The sequence below is a fragment of the Oncorhynchus mykiss genome, chromosome 19 (genome assembly GCF_057628025.1).
Source record: "Oncorhynchus mykiss isolate SJ-2025 chromosome 19, ASM5762802v1, whole genome shotgun sequence".
In the NCBI taxonomy this organism is placed as follows: Eukaryota; Metazoa; Chordata; class Actinopteri; order Salmoniformes; family Salmonidae; genus Oncorhynchus; species Oncorhynchus mykiss.
In genome coordinates, this window is record NC_143040.1 from 15,824,934 (window position 1) to 15,844,315 (window position 19,382).

General features: G+C 47.0%; 1 protein-coding gene across 1 annotated transcript; it reads right to left on the minus strand.

Annotated features, from left to right (window-relative positions):
• Nucleotides 1–832: 832 nt before the first annotated feature.
• On the minus strand, nt 833–18,514 carry LOC149975101 (uncharacterized). The gene is made up of 6 exons (XM_090209558.1): nt 18,153–18,514; nt 6,959–7,000; nt 5,795–5,839; nt 3,980–4,127; nt 3,501–3,662; nt 833–2,786 (listed from the first exon to the last, which is right to left on the minus strand). Exons 1-6 carry the CDS (start codon nt 18,201–18,203, stop codon nt 1,678–1,680), a joined length of 1,557 nt encoding a protein of 518 aa, XP_090065684.1. The 5' UTR covers nt 18,204–18,514; the 3' UTR covers nt 833–1,677.
• Between the last annotated feature and the right edge of the window lie 868 nt (nt 18,515–19,382).

Here is a 19,382-nt window from a genome sequence, read left to right on the forward strand (position 1 = left end):
CCTTGCAGATTGCCGATCGTCCGAGCAGCAGCGCAACAACAGGTCAATGTGAGTGTCAGACAGCGAGGTCAGTCTGTACCAGCTTGTAACTAGACTAGACCCAGTCTCACCTTGTCAATGACTGTACATCCAACGGCAACATCAACCACTGGTCCTCGTCAAAGGCAGGCTGCTCTGAGAGAGAGGGATGGGAGAGGAGGAGAGGAGGAGAAGAGGAGCTAACAGTACTCTGATGGAAGGATGGGAGAAGAGGAGAAGAGAAGAGGAGCTAACAGTACTCTGATGGGAGGATGGGGAGAGGAGGAGAGGAGGAGAAGAGAAGAGGAGCTAACAGTACTCTGATGGGAGGATGGGAGAGGAGGAGAAGAGAAGAGGAGCTAACAGTACTCTGATGGGAGGATGGGGAGAGGAGGAGAAGAGAAGAGGAGCTAACAGTACTCTGATGGGAGGATGGGGAGAGAAGGAGAGGAGGAGAAGAGAAGAGGAGCTAACAGTACTCTGATGGGAGGATGGGAGAGGAGGAGAAGAGAAGAGGAGCTAACAGTACTCTGATGGGAGGATGGGAGAGAAGGAGAGGAGGAGAAGAGAAGAGGAGCTAACAGTACTCTGATGGGAGGATGGGAGAGGAGGAGAGGAGGAGAAGAGAAGAGGAGCTAACAGTACTCTGATGGGAGGATGGGAGAGGAGGAGAAGAGAAGAGGAGCTAACAGTACTCTGATGGGAGGATGGGAGAGGAGGAGAAGAGAAGAGGAGCTAACAGTACTCTGATGGGAGGATGGGAGAGGAGGAGAAGAGAAGAGGAGCTAACAGTACTCTGATGGGAGGATGGGAGAGGAGGAGAAGAGAAGAGGAGCTAACAGTACTCTGATGGGAGGATGGGAGAGGAGGAGAGGAGGAGAAGAGAAGAGGAGCTAACAGTACTCTGATGGGAGGATGGGAGAGGAAGAAAGCGGGAGGTATTTTTGCAAAGCAAAAGGGCAGGTGCAGCAGAGCTTCAGACACAGCAGGTGGGCTGTTGTGTGTGTGTGTGTGTGTGTGTGTGTGTGTGTGTGTGTGTGTGTGTGTGTGTGTGTGTGTGTGTGTGTGTGTGTGTGTGTGCGAGGGAGACTGTGTGAACATTATGCTGACTTTATACTGTCTCATGCAGCTGTTGCTCCTCTTCCTGTGATGAAAGAGAGACAGAGAGGGAGAGAGAGAGACAGAAAGGGAGAGAGAGAGACAGAGAGACAGAAAGACAGAGAGACAGAAAGAGAGAGCGAGAGAGAGTATAATTAGCAGTTTCACTGCAGCATTGGTTTCTGCACTTTGAGAAATAATAAAAGGTGTCTTTGTTCCTGGTGGCAGCGCAGCGGGACAGAATGATAATGACCGTCAGAAAGATCAACACAGATAAACTGTCCGACTCCCTCTGTAACGACTTCCTTCCTCCTTTCAATTAGAAGGCTGTGATGATCCTCTTCCTCTGTGTTACTATGGTGACTTTACATTACTACAGTAAGCCGTTAACACAAGCAGGCCCATACTAGTTGATGTGGGGCTTGGCTTCCTTCCTGGTTTGAACAGTAGGGGGTGCTACTGGGTCAAAGTAAACACTTTTAAGCTCCATTGGCTCCATTTGTTGTCAGTCAAGTGAGTTTTGGTCACCTGACCAAATTATTTGGCCCTCATTGGCTGTCCTCATGACGACTCCACGGTGATGATGGCGTCCCCGCTCCTGGGGATGGCCGAGGAGGCGTGGCCACACTGGGCGACCTGCTGCGCTCGGAGGGAACAGTCCACACTGTCATGGAGGAAATCCGCCCCCTCCTCTCCATCCCCTCCTCCAACTTGATATTCTTCCACCTTCTTCTCCACATCCTCTTCCTCGCTCTTCACTTGGCAGCGGCACACTTCGATGCCGGAGTCGCCTGTGAGCCGGCGGTGACGGAAATGATCTTCATCCTCCTCTTCCTCCTCCTCTTCCTCTCTCTTCTCTTTCTCCACGGGCTCGAAGAAGTCCACGTTGGTGGAGAAGAGGGCGTGTTTGGGGGGAGACTGGGTGGGCTTGGGGGGAGAGAGGATGGAAGGGCTCTGTCTCTCTGTGACCCCACCCTCACTCAGGCCGCCCTCTACCCCTCTTTGCTCAGCCAGCACAGCCAGGGGGTTCATAAGGATGAGTGGAGGGAGTGGCGGATGATGTGAAGGAGGAAGTGGAGAGGGAGAAGATAGTTTGGGAGGGGGGAGAGTGGGAGGGAGAGGAGAAGACGTTGTGGGAGAAGGTGTAGGTAGAGGTTCAGGTGGAGGAGGGGGCAGAGGAGGAGCTGGATATCCTCCAGGAGACAAAGGGGACCTGGCAGACACAACTCCCTCCAGAGATGAACCCTCCCTGGGGAAGCCTCTCAGGACCTCCCTCCCTCCACCTCCAACCTCGCTACCGGGCGTGGAGGCATGGCTGGTATTATCCGTCTCGTAGGTCACCTGGACAGAGAAGGAGTTGCTGGATGGGGAGGTGAGGAGGGAGCAGGACTCGCAGGAGCAGCTGGTGTAGTTGTCTGAACTCTGAGATGAGGTCAGGCCACCACCAGCACCGCTGGGGCCCGCCCTGGAGCTAACCAAGTAGGAGGGAGGGCCGAGGGGTTGTTGCTGGTGGTGATGGGGGTAGGCTGAACCGTAAGGGGTGGCTGTGTAAGCGGTGGCGCCCCCCATCGCCCCCTGCAGAGCAAAGACGGAGCTGTAGGATGGAGGGGGTGAGGGGGGCTGGGCTGCCACCTCCTCATAGGACGGCAGCTTGAAGGAGGCCAGGAAACCTACAGTATAACACATGACAAATAATCAATTTAATCTCCTAACCACTAGGGTTACATGACCAGCAATAGGGACTTCTACACTATGAGGTTGAAATGACACTCTGAAATTGACAAAATTATGATAATGCCCTTTTTGTGTAAGAGCTGTTTGAAAAAAAATCCTGGAATTTCAGCCTGTTCAGGCGAGATGGAGTTTGTGGCCCAGATCATGACATCACAATCAGATCTGATTATTCTGACCAATGACTAGTCATCTTTTATTTGCGTATGTATCCTCCTACTTTGGAGGGGTACTAGAGTCTAGGCTCTAGAGTCTAAACACTCCTATCCGCCAGTCAGGGTTGTGTATGTAAATACTGTATATTAACAATTGTATCAACACGCCCACACAATCAGACTGAGCGTTTCAATGGCAAAAGGAGGCTCAGGAAAACAAATTATACCAAAATATATCCGGAGTTGTTTACATTTGAAAATAAAATTAAGAAGACTGCATCGGGGCTATAAGTTGTACTTCCTTGACCTTCCCTGGCACAATGCAGCCAATGGAATAGTCCCAAAAGTTCAAATCCAACCAATCTAGCACCCTAGACAGACTCAAGCAAATGAGCATACATTTCAAATGCTATTTGAACCCAGGTCCTGCTAATAAGACGATAAGGTGACGCAGACAATGAAAGGACCGGGGAGAGAGGCGAGCGTAGCTATACGTACTGAGGTCCAACATGGACGCAGGGTAGTTGCAGGCTCCGTGGTAGGCGATCAGGTTGATCTCCCTCTGTCTCTGCTGCTGCTGGACACGCAGCTTGGCCCGCCGGTGGCGGTAGGCACAGCAACAGCTGAACAGAATCACGATGGTCCACAGCAGCCAGAACCCTGCAGGATACAGACACACAGAGACACTGGCAATACTGAATTGAATTCAAGCAACTTTATTAATCCCAATTATTAAACAGCCTCTGGTAGCTATACTGTTGCATAATCACATTGAAAAGGCTTTAATAAATTGATATTTATTATACCGTAATAAGACAAACCGTCTACAGTTTGACCAGAGGACCAGCCTTAAGGGCTTGCTCATGTTAAACTCCCGATCTGGTCTGGTTACATACCACAATGCATCGGTATAGCTGTGTGACAGCAAATGCTGACAAGACAAGCCTCTTGGCTGGTATCGACTGGTTGTTACTCACACCACAGCTCATAGTAGTAGGTGCAGCATCCTGTCTCCCCACAGCAGTGGCCGGTCTCACACAGGTAGCCTGGGTTGTTGTTGACACCAGGGCAGTACTTATGACTGAGCATGGGCTGGCTGCCTGAGCCAGCTTGGTCCTTCACCCCCTAGTGGACAACACATGACATGACAACAACATACATGGTAAACAACAACAACATGTTCGTTTAGCTTGAGCAGGGTGTTTCTCAAATTTCCAGTTGTGGGGTTGGAGACGAGTACCCCCCAGGGTTGCACTTTTTTGTTCCAGCCCAGCGCCATCTCATCTGATTTAACTACTTAACTAGTCATCAAACCCTTGAATAGTTGAGTGGCTCAGATGTGGTAGCGTCAAACAAAAATGTATTCATGACCTTTACTTAACCAGGTATACACAGTGCATTCGGAAAGTATTCAGACCCATTCCGTTGTTCCACATTTTGATACGTTGCAGCCTTATTCTAAAATGGATTCAATAAAAAAACATTCCCTCCATCAATCTACACACAATACCTCATAATGACAAAGTGTGAAAAGTGAAATGTTAGAAAAACATATAACAAAAATATAAAACAGAAATACCTCATTTACATAAGTATTCAGACCATTTGTTATGAGACTCGAAATTGAGCTCAGATGCATCCTGTTTCCATTGATCATCCTTGAGATGTTTCTACAACTCGATTGGAGTCCACCTGTGGTAAATTAAATTGATTGGAGCAAAAACCAAGCTATGAGGTCGAAGGAATTGTCTGTAGAGCTCAGAGACAGGATTGTGTCGAGGCACAGATCTGGGGAAGGGTAACAAAAGATGTCTGCAGCATTGAAGGTCCCCAAAAACACAGTGGCCTCCATCATTCTTAAATGGAAGAAGTTTAGAACCACCACTCTTCCTAGAGCTGGCCGCCCGGCCAAACTGAGCAATCAGGGGAGAAGGGCCTTCGTCAGGGAGGTGACCAAGAACCCGATGGTCACTCTGACAGAGCTCCAGTGTTCCTCTGTGGAGATGGGAGAACCTTCCAGAAGGACAACCATCTCTGCAGCACTCTACCAATCAGGCCTTTATGGTAGAGTGGCCAGACAGAAGCCCCTCCTCAGTAAAAGGCACATGACAGCCCATTTGGAGTTTGGCAAAAGGCACCTAAAGGACTCTCAGACCATGAGAAACAAGATTCTCTGGTCTAATGAAACCAAGATTTAACTCTTTGGCCTGAATGACAATCGTCACGTCTGGAGGAAACCTGGCACCATCCCTATGGTGAAGCATGTTAGTGGCAGCATCATGCTGTGGGGATGTGTCCTTGGGTGGCCCAGCCAGAGCCCGGACTTGAAACTGATCGAACATCTCTGGAGAGAGCTGAAAATAACTGTGCAGTGACGCTCCCCATCCAACCTGACAGAGCTTGAGAGTATCTGAAGAGAAAAATGGGAGAAACTCCCCAAATACAGGTGTACCAAGCTTGTAGCATCATACCCAAGAAGACTCGAGGCTGTAATAACTGACAAAGGTGCTTCAACAAAGTACTGCGTAAAGGGTCTGAATACAATTTTTTTTAAATTTTTTATAAATTAGCAAACATTTCTAGTTTGTTTGCTAATCACCAGTTTTTGTTTTGTCATTATGGGATGTTGTGTGTAGATTGACGAGTGGGAATAACTATTTAATCCATTTTAGAATATGGCTGTAATGTAAGAAAATGTGGAAAAGGTCAAGGGGTCTGAATACTTTCCAAATGCACTGTATGTTTTATTGAGAAACAGTGGATAGCAGACATAAACAGAATACATCTCTAACCTTGTTGATGGTTCCCATGTCTGAACCCTTTGGAGACACAGTCATCTGCAATGAGAAAATAAACGTTATCTAGGAAGTCTTAATCTGGTCTTTCCACACATTCATCATCGTTGACGTGTAATGTAAAACCGCTGAATCACTAGGCTACTGGTTTGACCACTTTGACCAAAACATCCACATGACCGTGGACTAGCAGGAGTGAAGACTGTGGGCTAGCAGGAGTGAAGACTGTGGGCTAGCAGGAGTGAAGACTGTGGGCTAGCAGGAGTGAAGACTGTGGGCCAGCAGGAGTGAAGACTGTGGGCTAGCAGGAGTGAAGACTGTGGGCTAGCAGGAGTGAAGACTGTGGGCCAGCAGGAGTGAAGACTGTGGGCTAGCAGGAGTGAAGACTGTGGGCCAGCAGGAGTGAAGACTGTGGGCTAGCAGGAGTGAAGACTGTGGGCTAGCAGGAGTGAAGACTGTGGGCTAGCAGGAGTGAAGACTGTGGGCTAGCAGGAGTGAAGACTGTGGGCCAGCAGGAGGGAAGCACTTAAAGGGATACTTTAGGATTTTGGCATTGAGGCCTGTTATCTAATCCATAGTGGATATCATGCTGAAGATGCTTGTTATAGGTACATAAGTCTGAGGCTGTTTTACGTGTTATTTCAAGGTTAGTTAGCGTGTTAGTGATACCAGGAGAGGGTTTTGCAGTATACACAACCACACCTTTTTCACAGGAGCTGGACAAACAGCAGATCCAATATGTAGAAACCATGCAGCTATGAGAGCAGGTAGCAACACAGTGTGAGATGGACATTCCTTGTTTTTTCAGAATGGGTGTTAGCCCTCTAGTGTCCTCCCTCCATCCCTTTCTCTCTTCACCCCTCCCCCCCTCTCTCTCTCCATCCCCCTTTTCTTAATTTTGCTTGTTAACACCCTAGTTCTCCCTCCCTCCCTCCCTTGTCTTCATTCCCAGTTCATCTTCAGTGTTGTACTGTTATTAGTTCCCTCCCCTACCCCTTTCCACCTCCTTCTCTCTCTCTCTCCCTCCCTCTCTCTCCCTCTCTCCCAACCCTTTTCTTGTTAATGGTTTTCCTTGTTTGCCTCCCACCGCTAGTTCCTTTCTATGTGTTGTGCTGGTTGTTGTGAATGAATGACTGCATATTGAAAGGTTAGACTCCTTACCGTAGCTGCTGGTCCTCCCGGCCCCTGCAGGGAGATGGTCATCTAGAAGAGAGAACAGAGGGGGGGGGGGAGTTAATACAGCTGACATTTACACAGGCAGAGCCAGACTGACTGACAGACAGGCTGCACATCAGAGAAAGAAAGGAATGGGAGGAAAGAGAGAGAGAGAGAGAGAGAGAGAGAGAGAGAGGCCAACCCTTCGATCTGTATTTACAGTTTAGCTAACAAAAATCGAATATATACAGTCTCCCCATAAAACCTTGTCCAGTTCACTTAACATTTGTAATGCCTATAAGCCAATATTTAGTAGTCTGATTTTTGGGTATAGGGTCCCCCCAGTGCCAATATTTAGTAGTCTGTTTTGGGGTATACGGTCCCCCCAGTGCCAATATTTAGTAGTCTGTTTTTTGGGTATACGGTCCCCCCAGTGCCAATATTTAGTAGTCTGTTTTTTGGGTATATGGTCCTCCCAGTGGTACTATACACACACATTTGTTTACATTTGTCTGACTGTGGATGTTCACCTATCCAGACAGCCTGACTGTGGATGTTCACCTATCCAGACAGCCTGACTGTGGATGTTCACCTATCCAGACAGCCTGACTGTGGATGTTCACCTATCCAGACAGCCTGACTGTGGATGTTCACCTATCCAGACAGCCTGACTGTGGATGTTCACCTATCCAGACAGCCTGACTGTGGATGTTCACCTATCCAGACAGCCTGACTGTGGATGTTCACCTATCCAGACAGCCTGACTGTGGATGCGCCTAAAAGATAAACTCTCCAGGGCCACCACAATCAACCCCCGACACACTTTCAACCTGATACACACAAACACACACAAACAAACAACCTCTCAGTGTTCCTGCAGTGACAGGGGACAACAAGGTACCCTGAGTCCTAAACAACCGTGATGTCATTTTCAGGTTATCATTTATCAATTTCCCAGCCTGGCACCTCCTTACAGACAGACAGTCAGACAGACTGGCCCTTACAGACAGACAGGCCCTAACAGACAGGGTTATGTTCAGTAGTAGGGTACATGTTGCAAGGGAAAACGAAAAATCTATGTTCTTATTGAGCAAGTTTAGTTGGTACTAACTTCCCTGATGGACCACAGTTAAAACATGTTATTCCTACTGAACAGACCCAGCATTCACATGAACTGTGGAACAGGACAGTTCTGTAGAAAGGGTTAGTCATTAATCAAGTCAAAAGCACATATTGGCGAAAGGATTTGCATAACCAAAAAAGAGCCATGCGATTGTGATCACTTGTAAGCGTGTTATCATCCCAGATACCAGAGTCCATCTGCATTGGAAATCAGTGAGCGAGCCCACTTCACGCTTACAACCCCCGGATACAATACCTCCATTGTACTCGGCACGTCTACCTCAAACACACAACAGAACGCAACGCAACACAACACAACGCCTGTGTGTGTACATTTCAGACAGACAGGAGGACGGTTGCATAACAGTAAAAGGAAAATGCCTATCTGTTTAGTGTTGCAGTGGGCTGCGGGGGTCCAGCCACAGAGGACACAATGCTCGCACGGACGGAGACACTGGGCTGTTTTTTTACACCCGACTCAGTCTGACCGGACGGCATGTCACCAAACATGCAAATGAGCAGTCAGCCTTTTGTCAGCTGACGTTGGGTCTCTGTTGGACAGGCTGCACTGGGCACTGCATCTCTCTCCCTAACACTGCATCTCTCTCCGTAACACTGCATCTCTCCCCCTAACACTGCATCTCTCCCCCTAACACTGCATCTCTCTCCCCAACACTGCATCTCTCTCCCCAACACTGCATCTCTCTCCCTAACACTGCATCTCTCTCCCTAATAATGCATCTCTCTCCCTAATAATGCATCTCTCTCCCTAATACTGCATCTCTCTCCCTAATACTGCATCTCTCCCCAGCACTGCATCTCTCCCCCTAACACTGCATCTCTCCCCCTAACACTGCATCTCTCCCCCTAACACTGCATCTCTCTCCCTAACACTGCATCTCTCTCCCTAACACTGCATCTCTCCCCCTAACACTGCATCTCTCCCCCTAACACTGCATCTCTCCCCCTAACACTGCATCTCTCTCCCCAACACTGCATCTCTCTCCCCAACACTGCATCTTTCTCCCTAACACTGCATCTCTCTCCCCAACACTGCATCTTTCCCCCTAACACTGCATCTCTCCCCCTAACACTGCATCTCTCTCCCCAGCACTGCATCTCTCCCCCTAACACTGCATCTCTCCCCCTAACACTGCATCTCTCCCCCCAGCACTGCATCTCTCCCCCTAACACTGCATCTATCCCCCTAACACTGCATCTCTCCCCCTAACACTGCATCTCTCCCCCTAACACTGCATCTCTCCCCCTAACACTGCATCTCTCCCCCTAACACTGCATCTCTCCCCCTAACACTGCATCTCTCTCCGTAACACTGCATCTCTCTCCGTAACACTGCATCTCCCCCCAACACTGCATCTCTCTCCCCAACACTGCATCTCTCTCCCCAACACTGCATCTCTCCCCCTAACACTGCATCTCTCTCCCCAACACTGCATCTCTCTCCCCAACACTGCATCTTTCTCCCTAACACTGCATCTCTCTCCCCAACACTGCATCTTTCCCCCTAACACTGCATCTCTCCCCCTAACACTGCATCTCTCCCCCTAACACTGCATCTCTCTCCCTAACACTGCATCTCTCCCCCTAACACTGCATCTCTCCCCCCAGCACTGCATCTCTCCCCCCAGCACTGCATCTCTCCCCCTAACACTGCATCTATCCCCCTAACACTGCATCTCTCCCCCTAACACTGCATCTCTCCCCCTAACACTGCATCTCTCCCCCTAACACTGCATCTCTCTCCGTAACACTGCATCTCTCTCCGTAACACTGCATCTCCCCCCAACACTGCATCTCTCTCCCCAACACTGCATCTCTCTCCCCAACACTGCATCTCTCTCCCCAACACTGCATCTCTCTCCCCAGAACTGCATCTCTCTCCGTAACACTACATCTCTCTCCCCAACACTACATCTCTCTCCCCAACACTGCATCTCTCTCCCCAGAACTGCATCTCTCCCCCTAACACTGCATCTCTCCCCCTAACACTGCATCTCTCCCCCTAACACTGCATCTCTCTCCGTAACACTGCATCTCTCTCCCCAACACTGCATCTCTCTCCCCAGAACTGCATCTCTCTCCGTAACACTACATCTCTCTCCCCAACACTACATTTCTCTCCCCAACACTACATCTCTCTCCCCAACACTGCATCTCTCTCCCCAGAACTGCATCTCTCTCCCCAACACTGCATCTCTCTCCCCAACACTGCATCTCTCTCCCCAACACTACATCTCTCTCCCCAGAACTGCATCTCTCTCCCCAACACTACATCTCTCTCCCCAACACTGCATCTCTCCCCCTAACACTGCATCTCTCCCCCTAACACTGCATCTCTCCCCAACACTACATCTCTCTCCCCAACACTGCATCTCTCTCCCCAACACTGCATCTCTCTCCCCAACACTACATCTCTCTCCCCAGAACTGCATCTCTCTCCCCAACACTACATCTCTCTCCCCAACACTGCATCTCTCCCCCTAACACTGCATCTCTCCCCCTAACACTGCATCTCTCCCCAACACTACATCTCTCTCCCCAACACTGCATCTCTCTCCCCAACACTACATCTCTCTCCCCAGAACTGCATCTCTCTCCCCAACACTACATCTCTCCCCCTAACACTGCATCTCTCCCCCTAACACTGCATCTCTCCCCAACACTACATCTCTCTCCCCAACACTGCATCTCTCCCCCTAACACTGCATCTATCCCCCTAACACTGCATCTCTCCCCCTAACACTGCATCTCTCCCCCTAACACTGCATCTCTCCCCCTAACACTGCATCTCTCCCCCTAACACTGCATCTCTCTCCGTAACACTGCATCTCTCTCCGTAACACTGCATCTCCCCCCAACACTGCATCTCTCTCCCCAACACTGCATCTCTCTCCCCAACACTGCATCTCTCTCCCCAGAACTGCATCTCTCTCCGTAACACTACATCTCTCTCCCCAACACTACATCTCTCTCCCCAACACTGCATCTCTCTCCCCAGAACTGCATCTCTCCCCCTAACACTGCATCTCTCCCCCTAACACTGCATCTCTCCCCCTAACACTGCATCTCTCTCCGTAACACTGCATCTCTCTCCGTAACACTGCATCTCTCCCCAACACTGCATCTCTCTCCCCAACACTGCATCTCTCTCCCCAACACTGCATCTCTCTCCGTAACACTACATCTCTCTCCCCAACACTACATTTCTCTCCCCAACACTACATCTCTCTCCCCAACACTGCATCTCTCTCCCCAGAACTGCATCTCTCTCCCCAACACTGCATCTCTCTCCCCAACACTACATCTCTCTCCCCAGAACTGCATCTCTCTCCCCAACACTACATCTCTCTCCCCAACACTGCATCTCTCCCCCTAACACTGCATCTCTCCCCCTAACACTGCATCTCTCCCCAACACTACATCTCTCTTCCCAGCACTGCATCTCTCTTCCCAGCACTGCATCTCTCCCCCTAACACTGCATCTCTCCCCCTAACACTGCATCTCTCCCCCTAATACTGCCTCTCCCCCCAAAACTGCATCTCTCTCCCCAACACTGCATCTCTCTCCCCAGCACTGCATCTCTCCCCCCAGCACTGTTTGAACTCACACATAGATTTGGTAGATTTGGTACTAGGCCTATCATCCGAGCCTGCACTGTATTGGTGTCATCCCATATCACCAAAAAGCACATTGCATAATGGAGCCCCAATCGTATACTAGATCAGGGTTATTAGACCTTAACATGTTTAGGAGGTTTTCTACCTGATAATTAATTGCACCCACCTGGTGTCCCAGGATTAGAGGGGAACAATGAAGAAAAGCAGTGGACTGTCTTGGAGGTCCAGAGTGTAGTTTGAGGGTACTAGTGCAGGCTAACAGAAACTAGTCAGTAGCTAATGACAATGACTGATTTCAAATCAGTTAGTAAGGGAAATCCTCCATTTTAACCTTCACACATAGTCAAAACTGTAGCTACTCTACATGTCTGACTAGTACTACTACACCCTACTACATCCTACTACAAACTATTACACACTACTACACACTAATACACACTATTACACCCTACTACACACTACTACACATTATTACAAACTACTACACACTATTACACACTACTACACACTACTACACCCTACTTCACACTATTACAAACTTCTACAGACTATTACAAACGTACACCCGACTACACACTACTACACACTATTACACATTATTACACCCTACTACACACTACTACACATTAGTACAAACTACTACACACTACTACACCCTACTACACACTACTACGCACTATTACACACTACTACACATTACAACACATTACTACACACTACTACACACTACTATAAACTAGTACATACTACTTACTACACATTACTACACACTACTACACACTATTACACCCTATCAGGGTTGACCCAGAGTCCTCCTAGTAGTCTCCATCCATCCAACTCCTGCTGCTCTCTAACAAAGTGAGGCACTGCAGCAGCAGTAGAGTACAGGGGGAGGACAAGCAGCTGGCGTCTGTGCCAGGTATTGATCAAACAGTAGCAGAGCAACACACACACAGAGGGACACACACAGCCGTAGCAGAGGAGTGTGAGACTAGTTTGGGATAAACATTACACAGGCAGCTCCGGACTGGAAACCCCACTCTGTAGACGGCAGGACCACTAACAGCAGTTGTCAGCCTGGTTAGAGGAGTGAAGATAGTAATGTACTGTTACTGGACAGTGTGAACGGAATACCAGAGATTTTAGAAAACATCTAGATAATCTTGTATCCCATTGTTTGATCACACTATATTTGGATAGTTCCCTATATGTGTTCTACAGATCTATCAACAAACTGTCAACTGTAACTCTGTTGATGGGCAACAGCTTTCAGGTTATTTTTGGGTCAGGTTCAGAGTTAAAGTAAGATGTATCCCAACACATTGGAAATTGTGATTGGCTGAGAGAGGGGGGAAAAAGAAGAATTGCTCTTTAGGTTGGTTGCAACTTATTCCAGTCCATCTTGACTCAAGATGTAACAAGGATGAAGACTGCAGTATTGACAGATTGATGCGATTACCACAGAGCAAGATAGATGTTGTCAACAGTGTCAGCAGGACTGTCAACTGGTTACTGTAGAATTGAGTATAAGACCTACTGTATCTGACTGGGAGTATAAGACCTACTGTATCTGACTGGGAGTATAAGACCTACTGTATCTGACTGGGAGTATAAGACCTACTGTATCTGACTGGGAGTATAAGACCTACTGTATCTGACTGGGAGTATAAGACCTACTGTATCTGACTGGGAGTATAAGACCTACTGTATCTGACTGGGAGTATAAGACCTACTGTATCTGACTGGGAGTATAAGACCTACTGTATCTGACTGGGAGTATGAGACCTACTGTATCTGACTGGGAGTATGAGACCTACTGTATCTGACTGGGAGTATGAGACCTACTGTATCTGACTGGGAGCATAAGACCTACTGTATCTGACTGGGAGTATGAGACCTACTGTATCTGACTGGGAGTATAAGACCTACTGTATCTGACTGGGAGTATAAGACCTACTGTATCTGACTGGGAGTATGAAACCTACTTTATCTGACTGGGAGTATAAGACCTACTGTATCTGACTGGGAGTATGAGACCTACTGTATCTGACTGGGAGTATGAGACCTACTGTATCTGACTGGGAGTATGAGACCTACTGTATCTGACTGGGAGTATGAGACCTACTGTATCTGACTGGGAGCATAAGACCTACTGTATCTGACTGGGAGTATGAGACCTACTGTATCTGACTGGGAGTATGAGATCTACTGTATCTGACTGGGAGTATGAGACCTACTGTATCTGACTGGGAGTATGAGACCTACTGTATCTGACTGGGAGTATGAGACCTACTGTATCTGACTGGGAGTATGAGATCTACTGTATCTGACTGGGAGTATAAGACCTACTGTATCTGACTGGGAGTATGAGACCTACTGTATCTGACTGGGAGTATGAGACCTACTGTATCTGACTGGGAGTATGAGACCTACTGTATCTGACTGGGAGTATGAGATCTACTGTATCTGACTGGGAGTATAAGACCTACTGTATCTGACTGGGAGTATGAGACCTACTGTATCTGACTGGGAGTATGAGACCTACTGTATCTGACTGGGAGTATAAGACCTACTGTATCTGACTGGGAGTATGAGACCTACTGTATCTGACTGGGAGTATGAGACCTACTGTATCTGACTGGGAGTATAAGACCTACTGTATCTGACTGGGAGTATGAGACCTACTGTATCTGACTGGGAGTATGAGATCTACTGTATCTGACTGGGAGTATGAGACCTACTGTATCTGACTGGGAGTATGAGACCTACTGTATCTGACTGGGAGTATAAAACCTACTTTATCTGACTGGGAGTATGAGACCTACTGTACCTACTGACTGGGAGTGATCGGCAACGACAACTCAGTAAATGCCTTTCACAGGCATAGGAGGGGATTTCAGGCAGCCAAACAGTCTTATCTACAGGAAGAGAAATCGTGTATTATCACTGGCCTCCACTCTGTAAAGTTGAGAGTCTGTGGTTTAGCCCACCACATCATACATCATACATTACTGGATCTGAAGAGGTCATTCAATCATCCCCCGAGACCATGTTAAAAACCACAAGACACCTCTACTACAAGTTGTAGATGTCTCCCACACTAACACCTAACCACGGCGCAAAGCCACAGACATACAGCGAGACAAACAGCTTAACACACTTCCTCACTTCCTGCCTGTTCACCAGTGTGTGTGTGTGCGTGTGTGTGTGTGTGTGTGTGTGTGTGTGTGTGTGTGTGTGTGTGTGTGTGTGTGTGTGTGTGTGTGTGGCTGGCTGGCCTTGTGAGATATGATGGACCTGTAAAGAGAGTAAGAAAACAGGCCAGACTGAGGGGAGACCTGGTTAACCCAGGCACCTCTTACACAATAGGCTATACACTCAGAAACAACGGTGCTATCTAGAACCTGAAATGGTTCTTTGGCTGTCCCCATAGGAGAACCCTTTGAAGAACCCTTTTTGGTTCCAGGTAGAACGCTTTTGGGTTCCATGTACAGAAAACCCTTTCCACAGAGGGTTCTACCTGGAACCAAAAAGGGTTCTCCCATGGGGACAGCCGAAGAACCCTTTTGGAAGCCTTTTTTCTACGAGCTAATGTGACCGCAGGAGCATCCTGGACAGATACAAAGGAGCTGATTGTTGTGGCAGAAGAGACCGTTAGCTAAGACCACTTCAACAGTGACCAGTGGAAGTTATGAAGAAACATTGTCCTCCTCAACAGATATATTATTATCATCAGAAGATAAATGATTAGGAACGTTCATAGCACAATGCCTGATGGACAGTCAACAGTGTGTGTGTGTGTGTGTGTGTGTGTGTGTGCGAGCGAGCGAGAAATTCAGCTATGATAGTAAACACCTACAATAATGGAGTTTTCTTAGTGAGTGTATTCAATCGGAGATCACTTTTTTAACATACACACTAACACATGACTACTACCCACTACAACTAAGCCTACAATCAATGTAAAGATCCTCTTGAGAACGGTAATTGCACATATTCTAGTAGCTGACTCGCAACACACTGTTCTGTATATACAGTGTGTTTAGCCATGCTGAGAAGACCTCTAGGCCTATACAGGGCCGGAGTAAGAAATCATAGGCCCCCCCAGGCCTTTGTTTTTTTATAGCCCCCTGCCCCGCCGCCGTCCGACCCATTGCCCTTCTATGGATTATATGTCTATGGTCACATACCAACAAGCTGGAGCTGATATTTGGTGTGAATGTTGCCCAAACTGTGGCCTTCCCGGTAACTGTCAAAATAAAGGAAACACTTGAGTAAACAAGGGATATGAATATATGTTCTGGTGTTGGTTTAGGTCCACTTGTAGAATCTATGCCAAGGTGCATTGAAACTGTTCTGGATCGTGGTGCCCAACACCCTATTAAGACACTTTATGTTGGTGTTTCCTTCATTTTGGCAGATGTGCTTTATTGGGATAAACTGTTGATTCTCTGGGGCTAAATTATGCTCTCTGGTGTATTTTGAACATTGATATTGGGCTCCTGTGGTTGTATAAGAATTATAATTTTAAAAAATTACATAATTTGTTTCTTGTTGCTGTTTTTTTTTGCCTATTGGGCCCCCTATGATTTTGGGCCCAGACCATTATTCACACAATTGACCAGTCACATTTAATTATAATGCAGTTTACTTAAATGTATTTAATAATCAGTTACCCAATCAAGGCAGGGCCCCCCAGTTACCCACGTGGGCCCCCTACCTCCTGTCCTCCCCCATCTGATGATTAGCAGAGCGGCAGCAGGCAGCCTACACTCATAAAGGAAAAATTAAAAAGTGCATTCAGAAAGTATTGACTTTTTCCACATTTTGTTACTGTAGCTTTATTCAACAATTCATTAATTTTTTTTCCATCATAAATCTACACACAATACTCCATAATGACAACGCAAAACGTATCAAAAAATAAAAAACAGATTTACATAAGTATTCAGACCCTTTACTCAGTACTTTGTTGAAGCACCTTTTGCAGCAAATACAGCCTCGAGTCTTCTTGGCTATGACTCTATAAGCTTGGCACACCTGTATTTGGGGAGTTTCTCCCATTCTTCAAGTCCCGGCTCTGGCTGGGCCTATCAAGGATATTCAGAGACTTTTCCTGAAGCCACTCCTGCGTTGTCTTGGCTGTGTGCTTAAGGTCGTTGTCCTGTTGGAAGATGAACCTTCACCGCAGTCTGAGGTCCTGAGCACTCTGGAGCATGTTTTCATCAAGGATCTCTCTGTACTTTGCTCCGTTCATCTTTGCCAATGATCCTGACTAGTCTCCCAGTCCCTGCCGCTGAAAAACACCCCCACAGCATGATGCCGCCACCACCATGCTTCACCATAGGGATGGTGCCAGGTTTCCTCCAGAAACCTCTTTGGTTTGATTTTGCTCTGACATGCACTGTCAACTATGGGATCGTATACGTACAGGTGTGTGCCTTTTCAAATCATGTCCAATCAATTGAATTTACCACAGGTGGACTCCAATCAAGTTGTAGAAACATCAAAAGGATGATCAATGGAAACAGGATGCACCTGAGCTCAATTTTGAGTCTCAAAGCAAAGGGTCTGAATACTTATATAAGTAAGGTATTTCTGTTATTTCATTTTAATAAATGTGCAAAAACATATAAAAGCCTGTTTTCGCTTTGCCATTATGGGGTATTGTGGTTAGATTGCTGAGGATTTTATTTTATTTGATACATTTTCGAAATAAGGCTGTAAAGTAACAAAATGTGGAAAATGTCAAGGGGTCTGAATACTTTCCGAATGCACTGTATTTCCTTCATAGTTGTTGTTTTGTTGTTGCCCCCTGTGGCCCAGGGGCTTCAGCCCTGCATTATCCCGTCCCGAGGCCTATAGCTCATTGAATCAGCACTATAGTATTTCACCATTGGCAGAGGGGTTATAAATTACCTTTATTATGAGGGTTGGGAGCTAAAAGCACTTTTAATTATGGGCTGTGTAACATTGAGGTCATTCTTTGGTGCATTACAGCAAATTAATTTCCAGACAATGAGATGAGGAAATCAACTTTCAGATATCAGCAACACGTCTTAAATTAAAACGTAAATGGAAGGATAATCATGCAGTTGTGTGTGTGCTGTACAACAAGTCTATCTATGCTCAAAAGGCCTGATTTAGGAAAAACTTGAACTTCAGACTGTCCATAAAACCTTCGTCTTGTGAAGCCTAAATATTTTTTGCAATATCAATTTAATTATTTCCAACAATAACAGATATCCACTGAAGCGACGGTAATGACAACAAATCCTTGCAAGCTAGGAACATTTCTTAGAAAACATCACGGCGGCATTCACAGTATCCTACTACCCCTGCAGTATAATATTGCCCAGTTGTTGACAAAATCACCATAACTCACAGCAATCACATCAAGCGAAGATGTTGATAATACAAAATCTGTAAGTCAACATACCGCCTCTGCTTTGAGTCCAAGGCAGAACGTCAACGTTTTCTCTGGATCCATGGCCAGGGGCAGCAGAGATTTAGAACGACAACAGAGAGAGAGAGAGTGGAAAACAGAGAGGACTGGGATCTATCTTATTGTGCTAAATCCCCATCTCTCTCCCACACTGAATCCTCAGCACAGCAGCCTGCTGCTCCGCCATTCCCCGTGTGGAGAGAACGCCCCTCCCCGAATCCGATACTATCGGGGATACCGCCGCGGCAGATCGACAAGGGAAGGGAAAGCGTCCCAATGGCAAACGACCCTCAGGTGTTTTCTCTTCCAGCTCGTGGGAAGATGGAGGAGTGAGGATTCAAGTTTTATTGTTTTCCTCGTTGGTGGTACGGGGGCGCTCTTTAAATGATGTCATGTAATTCCAGCCCTCTCAAACTAGGAAAAGAGGAGAGGGCTGTGCAGATGATTGGACGTCACCGGTCTATCTCCGGCTCCTGGCAACAGTCGCAGAGGCCGAGAAAGAGATTGCTGCTTAGTAGAGCTCGGTTTTAAACGACTTTGATTCCAAATTCAATGTCTTGCATTGTGTAGATTTGCAAGCAACGTATTTTCTATTTCTTTTTATAAGGGCCTAATTGTTTCAGCCACCGTGAGGGGTAGGGATGGGGTAGGGATGCTTGGCCAAGGTCACCCGATAAAGACATGCATGTTGAAATAGATAACGTCAGAGGGGGACGTACACATTTCATTCCAAGTGATAGAAGAAAACAGCAGTGAATATACACGCTGTACATTGACTGAGACAACAATGTGTTGCTTATTACTGTCATGGTACATACCCCTTACACGTGTAAAGTGTACAAAACCCCTATGTGTGTGTGAACTGCAGCTGTTTTATGTAGGACAGGTTATCCGATCCCACCACCAAATCCACAAAAAGAAAGTGCCTTACATAAAGTACTTGGGGAAATCCACAGGACAAACGCCGCAACATTCCTATTGTCCACAAGGTGGGAGCAGACTATTGGAAATGTAATGTTGGTGCCCTACTTTTACAGCTGTGATGAAAACCTTTACAATTAAGAGATAAACATGCTTGATTTGCGGTAAAATTACCGAAGTGAATATTGACAGAAATAATTGTGAACATTTTCATCTCATTTAATGGATATCCATCGTTGAACTTAACGCTTTTATTTTCACACATTTCTACAATTATTTCTGCCAATATTCATTTAATTTTAC

What these genes read in the sequence shown, in the direction of transcription:
- LOC149975101 (XM_090209558.1), bottom strand. Translation starts at nt 18,203, where the DNA reads ATGGATCCAGAGAAAACGTTGACGTTCTGCCTTGGACTCAAAGCAGAG. An exon ending in TTGGACTCAAAGCAGAGGCG is followed by an intron (nt 7,001 to 18,152) that starts GTATGTTGACTT and finishes TCTCTCTTCTAG; the next exon opens with ATGACCATCTCCCTGCAGGG. An exon ending in CTACTACTATGAGCTGTGGT is followed by an intron (nt 3,663 to 3,979) that starts GTGAGTAACAAC and finishes TGTATCCTGCAG; the next exon opens with GGTTCTGGCTGCTGTGGACC.